The following is an 11,618-nucleotide window of genomic DNA, read 5'->3' as shown; positions in this document are numbered from 1 at the left end:
AACAGCAAAACTGGACAAGAACAGTACAGAAAAGGAAATATTTCAGCAAAATTACTCATAACCATAGGCATAAAATTCTGAGTTATTTGTTATTGACTTCAGAGAGGAAGGGGGAGAGATAGAAACATCAATGATGAGAGAGAATCATTGATCAGCTGCCTCCTGCATACCCCCCACTGTTGAGGTAGAAATGATGACAGAGCCCAGCCAGTATGACTCAATGGTTGAGGGTTGATTTATGGGCCTGGAGGTCACCGTTTGATTCTCGGTCAGGCCCAGGTTGCGGGCCTGATCCCCAGTGTGGGGTGGGCAGGAGGCAGCTGATCAATGATTCTCTCTCATCATTGATGTTTCTCTCTCTACCTCTCCCTTCCTTTCTGAAATCAATAAAAATATATTTAAAAAAGAAAAAAATTATGATAGAGGACAACATTTTCTTGCTTTCAGTATCAAAGGAAAAATTTCACGGTTTCAACACCAAGAGTGATATTTATTATAGATTTTTTTTTTTTATGGATGCCCTTTAATGGATTAAGAAAATTCCCACCTATTCCTAGTTTCTAAAATCCTGAAAAATGTTGCAATTTATCAACTGCTTCGGCATCTGTTGTAATGATCATATGAGTTTTCTCCTTTAATCTCTTAATGTGGCAAATTATGTTAATTTTCTAATGTTAAAATCCAAACTTGCATTTCTGGGACAAATGCAACTTAGTCAGAAAACATTTTCCTTTTTATACACTGATGGTTTTTATATTAGAACAGTTTTTTAATGCTTAGAATTTTTGCATTTTTTGCCTTGAGTAAATTTGACCTGTAATTTTTTTTTTCATATCGTCCTCATTAGGTTTTGATGTAAAGATCAGTGTTATTCTCACAAAACAAGTTGAAAAATGTTCCCTCTTTTTCTATTCTCTTAGAGAGTTTGTAAAATATTGAAACCATACCAGTTTAAAGAAAGGATTTAATTTAGGAAGGTGTGTAAACAAGTATTAGAGAACTAAAAAGGTAAGGGGAAACTGCAGTAACACAGTCATAGTAAATCTAGGAAGTAGCTACAATCCTGGTGATAAACGTACAAAGGAAAGAAGCTGGGTTATTAAAAACTATGGACTTGGAGAAGGGACCTGTGGGAGCTGGGACACACACATCTGAGGACGGGTGCCTCCAGCTGTGCAGGTACCTCAGGAATCACATAAAACACTTAGTCTTCAGTCCCTGAAAAGGCTGTTTTACTTCTAGTTTACTGTTACAGAAAGCAATCCCTCTTTCCTTAAGGAATGTTACTTCTATCTATCGGGAAATTGTCACAATGTACTGAATTCGACAGTACAGTAGTGAGAAGACACTTCAGTACCGTCTATAAACCTTCAGTGTCCAAATGCGTATGGCACTCTGCATGTGGCATGGGGGTGAGGGGCCCCACTGGCTATCTCTTTTGCCTTCCTAAAATTTGTTGAATTCTTTCATTTCTTTATCTATTCTTTCTAATTGTTTGAAATCTTTTTTATTCCTTTCTATAATTTTAATACGATTTCGAGTTTCATGTGATGCATGTAATCAATAAATCATCCTTAACCATTAATCATATGTAAATTAATTTATAAGTTATAAATATATTGTTTTACATTTATTAAATTACTCATTATACATTACAAAGTGTATTAAAATTAATTTGTAATTTTGACGTTTTTATAACATCTCTTCTTTTAACATCAGCATTTGTTTTCTAGGTTCAAAGGAAAAAATTAAACATCAAAATTAAAACTGAGTTACAACCTTATATTGATATAAAACATATTAGCAAATAAGATGTTTGGAGACTATTTCAGAAGAAGTAGAAGATATCACTAGTCTATTCAAGAAAGAATCTGAATCAGAGTTGATGGAGAAGCCTGGATTTATTAAAAAAACATCAGATTTATTAAAGGAAGCTTCTGATGGGAAACCTTCTGACAAGATTTATGAAACACATCCTGCCATGGATACATTAGGTATACATTATGATACAGCAACATCCTCCTCTGAAAGTAAGCCTAAGAGTAATGAAGAACAAGGGAAAACTCTTTCTGAAACAGTAGATACACGGGACAGTTCGCAGTCAACAACCAAAACTTCACAAGGTCCATCATTATCAATAACTGAGATGACTGCTAAATATCAGGCCTCTGTTGACTTCCTATCTCATGAAAGATTAGGAAAAATGAGCCCACAACTCTCTCAAGAATATCAGAAAGGACCTAACTTAAGGTCAGGTAACTTTACTATTAACTTCAAGGCCAAGGGTTTACAAGAATTCCCTAAAGGCATTTTAAAAACAAAATGTGTAAAATATCTGTATTTAGACCAGAACAAAATCAAAGGTTTTAAACAAGCAGACTTATATAATCTGCTAGGACTTGAAATTCTATCCTTGCAAGACAACGGGTTATCATCATTTCCAACTGAAATTCAGTTGCTTCACAATTTAAGGATATTAAATGTCAGTCACAACCAAATTTCACATATTCCTAAAGAAATATCACAGCTTAAGAATATCAGGCAACTCTTTTTAAATAACAATTACATAGAGAATTTTCCTTCTGGCTTAGAAAGCCTTAGAAACTTGAAAATTTTAAGTTTGGCTAATAATAACTTAAAACATATACCAGATACTTTGTCTAATTTAAAAAACTTGAGCATTCTCAATTTGGAATACAATCAGTTAACAATATTTCCTAAAGCTTTGTGCTTCCTTTCAAAGTTAATTTCACTAAACCTCACTGGAAACTTGATAAGCAGTTTGCCAAAGGAAATTAGGGAGCTTAAAAATTTAGAAAAACTTTTACTGGGTCACAATAAACTTACATTTTTGTCGGTGGAAATTTTTCAGTTGCTCAAAATGCAAGAACTCCAACTGACTGACAATAAATTAGAAGTTATTTCACACAGAATTGAAAATTTTAGGAAACTTAGGATTCTAATACTTGATAAAAATTTATTGAAAGAAATACCAGAGAATATTTCCCATTGTGTAATGTTAGAATGCCTGAGTCTCAGCGATAATCAATTAACAAAACTCCCTAAGAACACCCACAAGCTTAAAAATTTAAGAAAATTCAATTTAAACAGAAATAACATAGTGAGAATACCTGAGGATATCTCACATCTTAATAATATACTTAGCCTAGGATTGTCAGGAAATATAATCATAGACGTTCCCATTGAAATAAAAAACTGCAAGAAAATAACTAAAGTTGAGTTGAGTTATAATAAAATAATGTACTTTCCAATAGGTTTGTGTGCTTTAGAGTATCTTTATTATTTGATTATTAATGGAAATTATATTTCAGAAATACCTGTGGATATATCTTTCAGTAAACAATTGCTTCACTTAGAGTTTAATGAAAACAAACTCCTCGTATTTTCTGAGCACTTATGCTCTCTTATTAATCTTAAATACCTGGATCTTAGTAAAAACCAAATAAGTACAATTCCATCATCTATTTCCAATATGGCATCACTCCGAGTTCTTATTTTATGCTGTAATAAATTTCAAACTTTCCCTGTACAAGTGTGTACTTTAGCAAATTTGCAAGTACTTGATATTTCAGAAAACCAAATACAGAAAATCCCTTCAGAGATCTGTAACTTAAAAAGAATTCAGAAATTAAATATCTCAAGCAATCAATTTATATATTTTCCTATTGAACTGTGTCAACTACCATCACTGAAAGAGCTGAATATGAGTCAGAAAAATGGGAGAAAGGTAAGAAACTGCTATTTTGGGATTTGGGGGAAGGTGGGACTGGAGGGGATCAAAATCTATGATGTAGTATATGTGTATGTGTTTTAAATTTAGTTGGACTGTTTTATTTTTAAAGGATAGGCTTTTTATAACCTCAAACATGGCTTACAAATACATTTCTCAACACATCGCTTTATAGGAAAATGTTTCCAATCATAAAGAATTGGTAGCATGGATCAGTACTTGGATATCACATAGTACGTGGTGGGTTTTAGCAAAGAGTCGCAAGAATTTGTGACATATAAAAATATCCCCTTTTTAAGACAAAAAATAATCCTTCTATTTGATTTTAGAAGTTTTAGTCATGGAAATATTCATTAAAAATATAATTGTTTAATCTTTGTTACAGTTAACAAGACTTCCACAGGAGCTGTCTAAAATGACTCAACTTAAAGGACTTGATATCTCAAATAATGCAATCAGAGAGCTTCCAAGAAATATAGGGGAAATGAGAAGCTTGGTCAGTTTACTTGCATACAACAATCAAATAAGATACCTGCCACCATCTATTCTATCTTTAAACCAACTCCAGAAACTAAACTTGAGTGGTGAGTGTCAGGTATAATCAATAAGTAGAGTATTAGTGTCTAGGTTGCAAATTTTACTAACAAGACAGAACAGCAAACTGGTAACATAATGTATTAAGTGCCCATTGGAAGGAAATAGCTGTTATAGGTTCAGAAAATGTGAGTAGAACATAAGGCCCAGTTCCTTCCCTGAAACAGGTTATAATCCAGCTGGGGAACCTGAATATTTTTTCATTCTGTCTTTCCTGCCTATACCCTTTCTTCTCTTTCTGAACCTGACCTCTTCCCTCACTGTATACACACACCTACCTATCCAACCTTAGGTCAGTGTTTTCTGTTTTCCTTTCTCTGCTGGCTTCCTTGACTCCACTCCTATACTCTATTATATTCTAACTAGAGGCCCAGTGCACAAAATTCATGCACAGATAGGGTCCCTAGGCCTGGCTGGCGATCAGGGCCGATCAGGGCCTTCCGGCTGCCAGCGAAGGCCTTCCTTCATTCCGTGCCACCCCGTGGTGGTCATAGCGAGCGATCAAACTCCTGGTCTCCTGGTCGAACTCCCAAGGGGACACTTTGCATATTAGCCTTTTATATATATAGATACCTTACAGTCTTTTACAAAGTAAACCACTACATTAACAAACAAAAAGTAAATCACTCACTCTAAAGATTTCCCAAAGCACAAAAATACTAGGCTGGCATTTTAAAAAATAACTTACAGGAAATAGTAAGTACCTATGTACCTATTCCCAGGCATAAATAATGTTGATTTTGTGGTATTTACTTGAGATATATGATATGATGAGGCACTTCACCCCTATGGTATTATTTCCAAAAACCTATATATAACCTCAGTCTAATCATGAGAAAATATGCCAGATAAACGCAAGTTTGGGAATATTTTACAAAACACCTACCTAGTGCAACTCAAACTGTCAAGGTCATGAAAAACAAAGAAAGACTGAGTAACTGCCACAGACCAGAGGGACTAAGAAGAGCTAACTGTATGCAGTGTGCTGTCCTGGAGTGGATTCTGGAACAGGAAAAGGATACTGATGGAAAATCTAATGAAATCCAAAATAAGTCCAGTTTATTTAACAGTAATGTGCCAAAGTTAGTTTCTTAGATTTAGCAAATGTAACACTGTAACATGAGATGATAACATCAGGGGAAACTTAAACTAGCTGAATACACAGGAAGAACTCTCTACAATTTCTGCAAGTTTTCTGTAAACCTGAAAGTATCCCAAATAAAAAAATTTACTTAAAAAAATGACCATCACACCTACTCCATAACAGAAAAGCCTCCTTTCTCATTTTGCCATCCTCTATGAGAGAAAGGAGCCATTGACGTTTCTACGCTTCCTTCTTTTCGATCCTAGTAAGTGGACAACAGTAAGAACTTATGACTCATGATTTGCCAGCATTTTGAGGGTTCTCGTGTATTTGCCATTGAGACACAGTAGATACCCTATAGATAGATATAATTTTCTTTTAGATATAATTTCCTATAAATATAATTTTCCTATAAATTTCCTATAGATATAATTTTCTTTTACAGAAAGGTACAATTCTATTATATATTTTTTCTATTAGGAAATAATCTTACAGCTCTGCCTAGTGGTATCCACAACCTTTTCTCACTGAAGGATATAAATTTTGATGATAACCCTTTGCTGAGACCTCCAATGGAAATCTGTAAAGGAAAACAATTGTATACTATTGCATGCTATCTACAGAGGGCAGAGGAAAGAGATGGTAGGTGACAAGTGAGTGCCTAGCTTATGAGTTATTTCCTAATATCATCTATAAATTAAAAGATAGTTTGCTTCCCAGTGTGTGTGGCTCAGTGGTTGAATGTCAACCTACGAACCAGGAGGTCATGGTTACATTCCTAATCAGGGTACATTTTGTGGTAACTTTATTTCTGTAAAATAAAGATTTTAGGGGTTTCCAGGATCCATAAATAATTCCTGTTAGGTAACAGTACTTTAGAGAAGTCTGTAAACTTCATGACTGAAACTTCTTCCTGAAATTCGGTTATCCCAAGTTCTTGAGGAAGGATTCATGTGGTTCTAGCTTTGATGGCAAAAGTACAATGGGTAATGGCAACAGATCAGTCAGTAAAAACAAGAGAACCCTCTTGCCTTTATCTCCTTTCTTCATGCCCCAGGGGCCTTTGTACTGCAGGCTGGGCGCCCAGAGAGAGTAAAGAGAATGTCATCATGGGAGATGTATTTATTGTGCAATAACAAAGAACATGGGTCTCTTCCTACACATTTTACTTAAAAGATTGGATTTTTGTTTATACCATTAGCATACAATTTAGCTTGAAGGATTAATGGTATGAATAATAAATTAAAAAACCCACCAGAAAGCATAGAACATATTTGAGATGATTACAGAGGGGTGGGAGATTGCTAGTTCTTAAAAATTTCCAAAGTATCTTAGGTCAACAACAACAAAAAGAGTACTGTTCAAATTAGCTAGAAGCTTTTTTATTTTTTATTTTTTTTAAATAAACTAAAAACTCTCCATATCTAAGTCAACATTCATTAAATAAGGGATTAGAATATAAGATATGCATGCATACACCATATATTTAAATTTTAAAATTTTATTTATTGATTTGAGAGGGGGGGGGAGAGAGAGAGAGGAGAGAGAGAGAGAGAGAGAGAGAGAGAGAGAGTGAGTTGTTACACAGTTCCATTTATTTATGCATTTTTTTGGTTGTTGCTTTTTGTATTAATCCTCACCTGAGGATATTTTTTTCCATTGATTTTTTTAGCTAGAGTGGAAGGGAGGGGGTAGGAGGAAAGACAGTGAGAAAGACACATTGATTGCCTCTCATACATGTCCTGACTAGGAGCAGGGATGGAACCTGCAACCCAGGTACTTGGCCCTTGACTGGAATTGAACCTGCAACCATTTGGTATGCAGACAGATACTCTAACCACTGAGAAATAGGGGCAAGGGTCATTGGTTGCTTCTTATATGTGCCCTGACTGAAGATAGAATCCACAACTTTGGTGTATTGGAATGATGCTCTAACCAACAAGTATAAAGCTACCCAGCCAGGGCCGACACCATATATTGAAGATATGAACTTTGCTTCTCAAGATAGTACATAAAGAAGCACATTAAAAAGCCATTTTGTATATCAGGTCTGCATTTTACTTTTCAATTGACTCGACATATTCATTTGGTAGGAGCCCAGTAGAAACCTAGAAATAATATTAGCTCAAAATACTGTGTGTTTTTCAAAAGTGATGGCCTAAATTTTCTTTTATGTTCAAATGTAGACAAAATCTTAGAGAAGATCTTGAAAATAGTTGCAAACAACATCACTGAAACAAGTTTTCAATTTTTGTGTCAAAAATTAAACCTGGTAACCTCAGAAATAGATACATCTACAAAGAGGTATGTATGAATGATGTGATATAAAGCTTATTTTTATGTTCTGATTCATATTAATACTAGAGAGCCGGTGCACGGATTTGTGCACAGTGGTGTTCCTCAGCCTGGCCTGTGCCCTCTCGCAATCTGGGATCCCTTGGGGGATGTCAGATCCAGATCGGGCCGAAACCAGCAGTCCAACATCCCCTGAGGGGTGTAGTATTACGCAAAGGGCAGGTGGCTGGCTGGGGAGGAGCCCGAGCCCGGGCCGGGCACCGCACAGCTCCCACTCATCTTGGCGCAGGCTGTGCCTGCCTCTATCACCACTTGGTAGTGCTGCTGTGGAGGTGGGAGAGGCTTGCGCTGCTACAGCCATGCACATCAGCCCTGAGCCTGGTGCCACCTGTTGGTCAGCTGAGCGGCGCTCCCGCTGTGGGAGCACACTGACCACCAGGGGGCAGCTCCTGCATTGATTGTCTGCCCCCAGGTGGTCAGTATGCATCATAGCGGCTGGTCGTTATGTAATTTTTATATGGAACGGCCATTCTGTTGTTCGGTGACTTAGTCTTTTCTATAGATAGATAGATAGATAGATAGATAGATAGATAGATTACATGATTGTGAGACATTTATATTAACATGAACTCTAATTTGCTATAAAATGCTCATTTTAGTTTATTGTACTTGAGATCCCTATAGAAATAGGTAGTAGGTAAGAACAAGGAATCTGAGGACTGACTGCTTAGCTTTAAATCCCAACCAATTTTGTGACCTTATATAATTCCCTTACCTTTTCTGTGCCTTAGTTTCTTCACTGGTAAAATGGATATACTTAGCTAAGAGAGTTGTCATGAAATCAAGTTACGTAGCATGTGGAACTGTAGCAGTAGTGTTCTGGTTTATAGTAAATAATCCATAATTATTGTTTTGAAGTCTTGAGTAAATCAGAATTGAATGTTAACTGAATTGATGATTTTCTACAAGGAAGCAAGGGGTGGTATGGGGATAACATTTTCTTTCTGCTAAATTTTTATGTGGACTATCTTTACCAATTAATGTAATCCTCACTTCAATCTGGTAAATTAGTTTTAAAACCTAGACATATAATATTTAAGTAGTTTAAAACAATGTTCTTTACATAATTTCTATTTAAAAACTTTTTCAGCACTCTTTTATTAAGCGAGAAAGTCCAGCGAGCACTTGATAGGTGGAAAATGAAAAACAGAAACTTGTCTACTGCTGCTTTAAGAGATCAACTAACTCGGGTGCTAACTATGATAGGAGCATATGAAATTATGGACAAAATAACAGCTTTACAACTTTTTGCATGCACAATTAAATTCTGAACAGTGTATCCATAATAAAACTGAAAACTTATGATGATGCATTTATATAATTAAAACTGGATATAAGAGAATTGCATGTCATTTCTCTTCACACATTTCTAAGATGATGACAATTTATGTTAAAATAAAATATTAGACACTGTTTTGTGTATTTGTTCTATTGCTCTAGAATCATGATAATGAATTTTAAAAAGAAATAATTCCATTTAACATTCTTTGTTATATAATGCTTTTATGCAACCCCAGACTTATAGGTAATAAGGTCATTAGTAACTTTTGTTGGAGTTAGAAAGCAGAGTAGATTCTTTTTAGATGGTGGCTTAAAAACTGAAATCAGCCCTAGCTGGTTTGGCTCGGTGGATAGAGCGTCAGCCTGCGGACTGAAGGGTCCCAGGTTCGATTCCGGTCAAGGGCACATACCCGGGTTGCAGGTTTGATCCCCAGTGGGGGGCGTGCAGGAGGCAGCCAATCAATGATTCTCTCTCATCATTGATGTTTCTATCTCTTTCTCCCTCTTCCTTCTTCTCCGAAATCAATAAAAATAACAAACAAAAAACCCTGAAATCAATTGTACTATAGGAATGAGAGAGCTGTTAAACATAAACCAAGTCCTGGGTCGGTAATCCTCTAGCTAAGTGACTGGACTGGTCGAGTGGTGTCTTGCCTGTCCTGCATGCCTCTCCCCTTCTTCTGTCAGAAACACTCTTTCCTATGGGGAAGCCATTTAATATATTTTAGGTGGAGCTGAACCAGCTCTTGCCATATGCAATCCTCTTTCCTCACTCCTGAAGCTACGAATGCCAAGGTCTTCTACCCATCTAACTACAGTGAACGATTCAGGGGAAGCCATCTGACTCACGCCAGGCCATTCAGAATTTCCCTTGGACCTTTCTGCACAGCTATCAGGGAAGATGCCCTCTTTCTGCTGGTCGGTTAGGAGTCTTGGAGTCCTGGTCTGTCCGTATCGTGTGCAGCTTGTGGCGGTCTGTCTGAGCGCTGGATAGGGAGAGGGAGATGGAATCCAGCTGTATCAGTCAGGGTTCGCCCGAGAAACAGAACCAACAGGGTATGTGTGTGTAGGTGTATCTTTATCAGTTGTAGGCTCTGTATTTCAAACCCAGGATTTCCTGGATCCAGGACCCATAGTTGTCTCTCTGACAGACACATGGCTTCTAAAACATAAGCATTTCAACAAATGCTGCCCGGACAACTGAATAGCCATGTGCCAAAGAACTGGACTCCTATCGCACGTGATATGCAAAAATCAATTCAAAATGGACTGGTCCTGTACATAAGAGGTAAAACCATAGAATTCTTAGAAGAAAACACAGGTCTAATTCTTCATGACCCTGGGGTTAGGCAATGGTTCCTGGATATGAAACCACGGGAAAATAACAAAGGAAACACAGAGAGTGATTACTTGCTGTGACCTATTATTGTAAAGATGCTCTCGTTGGCATGGTCTGAAACCCAGTGGAGGCACAAAGGGAAACCACGCCTCTCTATCAGTGGTTCTCAACCTTCTGGCCCTTTAAATACAGTTCCTCATGTTGTGGTGACCCCCAACCATAAAATTATTGTCGTTGCTACTTCGTAACTGTAATGTTGCTACTGTTATGAATCGTAATGCAAATATCTGATATGCAGGATGTATTTTCATTGTTACAAATTGAACATAATTAAAGCACAGTGATTAATCACAAAAACAATATGTAATTATATCTGGGTTTTCTGATGGCCTTAGGCGACCCCTGTGAAAGGGTCGTTCGACCGCCAAAGGGGTCGCGACCCACAGGTTGAGAACCGCTGTCCTAAATGGAGGTTTTTTTACAGCGGGAATGAACGAAAGCCCCTTCACTGTGAAGCACGACTGAACTGCCGCTAAACGGCCAGAACTAAGTGGGACTTGTTGGCTCAAATAGGTCACGACAGCCTAAAACGTAAAACTTTATTTTGGAAAACCTGGTTCCGTCTAACAACCCAGCACATCTAACAACCAAGACTCGCTCCCTTCCTGGCAGGACGCTAACACCTGTCAGACTTGCTTCGACTGGGGGGAGGCGGGGCTGCCCTCACCGTCCCACCTGCAGGGCGTAGCGCGCCTCTTTCACAATGTCCTTTACCGTCTGCGTGGGCGGCCTCACCGGGTCCCCGGGACGTGACTGCGGAGCGGGCTCACGGAGGCGGGACTGCGCGCCCCAGCGGGGGCGGTGCCAAGCCGCCGGCCCAGCTGACGCCACATAGGCCGAGATCACCTCAGGCGCGCGGTGCAATCGCAGAGCGCGGCGCCGCCGCCGGCCGCCCCAGCGCAAGCCTGGCTGAGATCCCTCCGCCCTCGCGCTCAGATCCCTCCGCCCTCGCCCGGCCGGACCATCGTGTCCTGGCGCCCCGCCTCCAGGGCACACAGTTTGGGGGGGGTACACAGGTTGGGGTGTCCCGCAACTCCCAGCGGATCGTCCCCTCTAAGCTCATGGCCTATTCTTCCTCTGTGCCACCTGCGTCGTGGATGCAGCCCGCTTCTTCAGGTGGTCTCTCCAGGCGTAAGGAGACCGCGGCGTTATAG

General features: G+C 38.5%; 1 protein-coding gene across 1 annotated transcript; it reads left to right on the top strand.

Moving 5' to 3' along the window:
- Nucleotides 1-1,280: 1,280 nt before the first annotated feature.
- Nucleotides 1,281-9,197, top strand: LRRD1 (leucine rich repeats and death domain containing 1; the record flags this gene model as incomplete). Its single annotated transcript, XM_081101994.1, has 6 exons — nucleotides 1,281-1,385; nucleotides 1,805-3,748; nucleotides 4,137-4,335; nucleotides 5,910-6,071; nucleotides 7,616-7,733; nucleotides 8,875-9,197. The coding sequence occupies 6 exons, from the start codon at nucleotides 1,281-1,283 to the stop codon at nucleotides 9,053-9,055; spliced, it is 2,709 nt and encodes a 902-aa protein (XP_080958120.1). The 3' UTR covers nucleotides 9,056-9,197.
- Nucleotides 9,198-11,618: the final 2,421 nt, after the last annotated feature.

Source organism: Myotis nattereri, assembly GCF_964212035.1.
Source record: "Myotis nattereri genome assembly, chromosome: 11".
In the NCBI taxonomy this organism is placed as follows: domain Eukaryota; kingdom Metazoa; phylum Chordata; class Mammalia; order Chiroptera; family Vespertilionidae; genus Myotis; species Myotis nattereri.
Note: the sequence above shows the minus strand (reverse complement) of the source record. Positions and strands in the feature narration are given on the sequence as shown.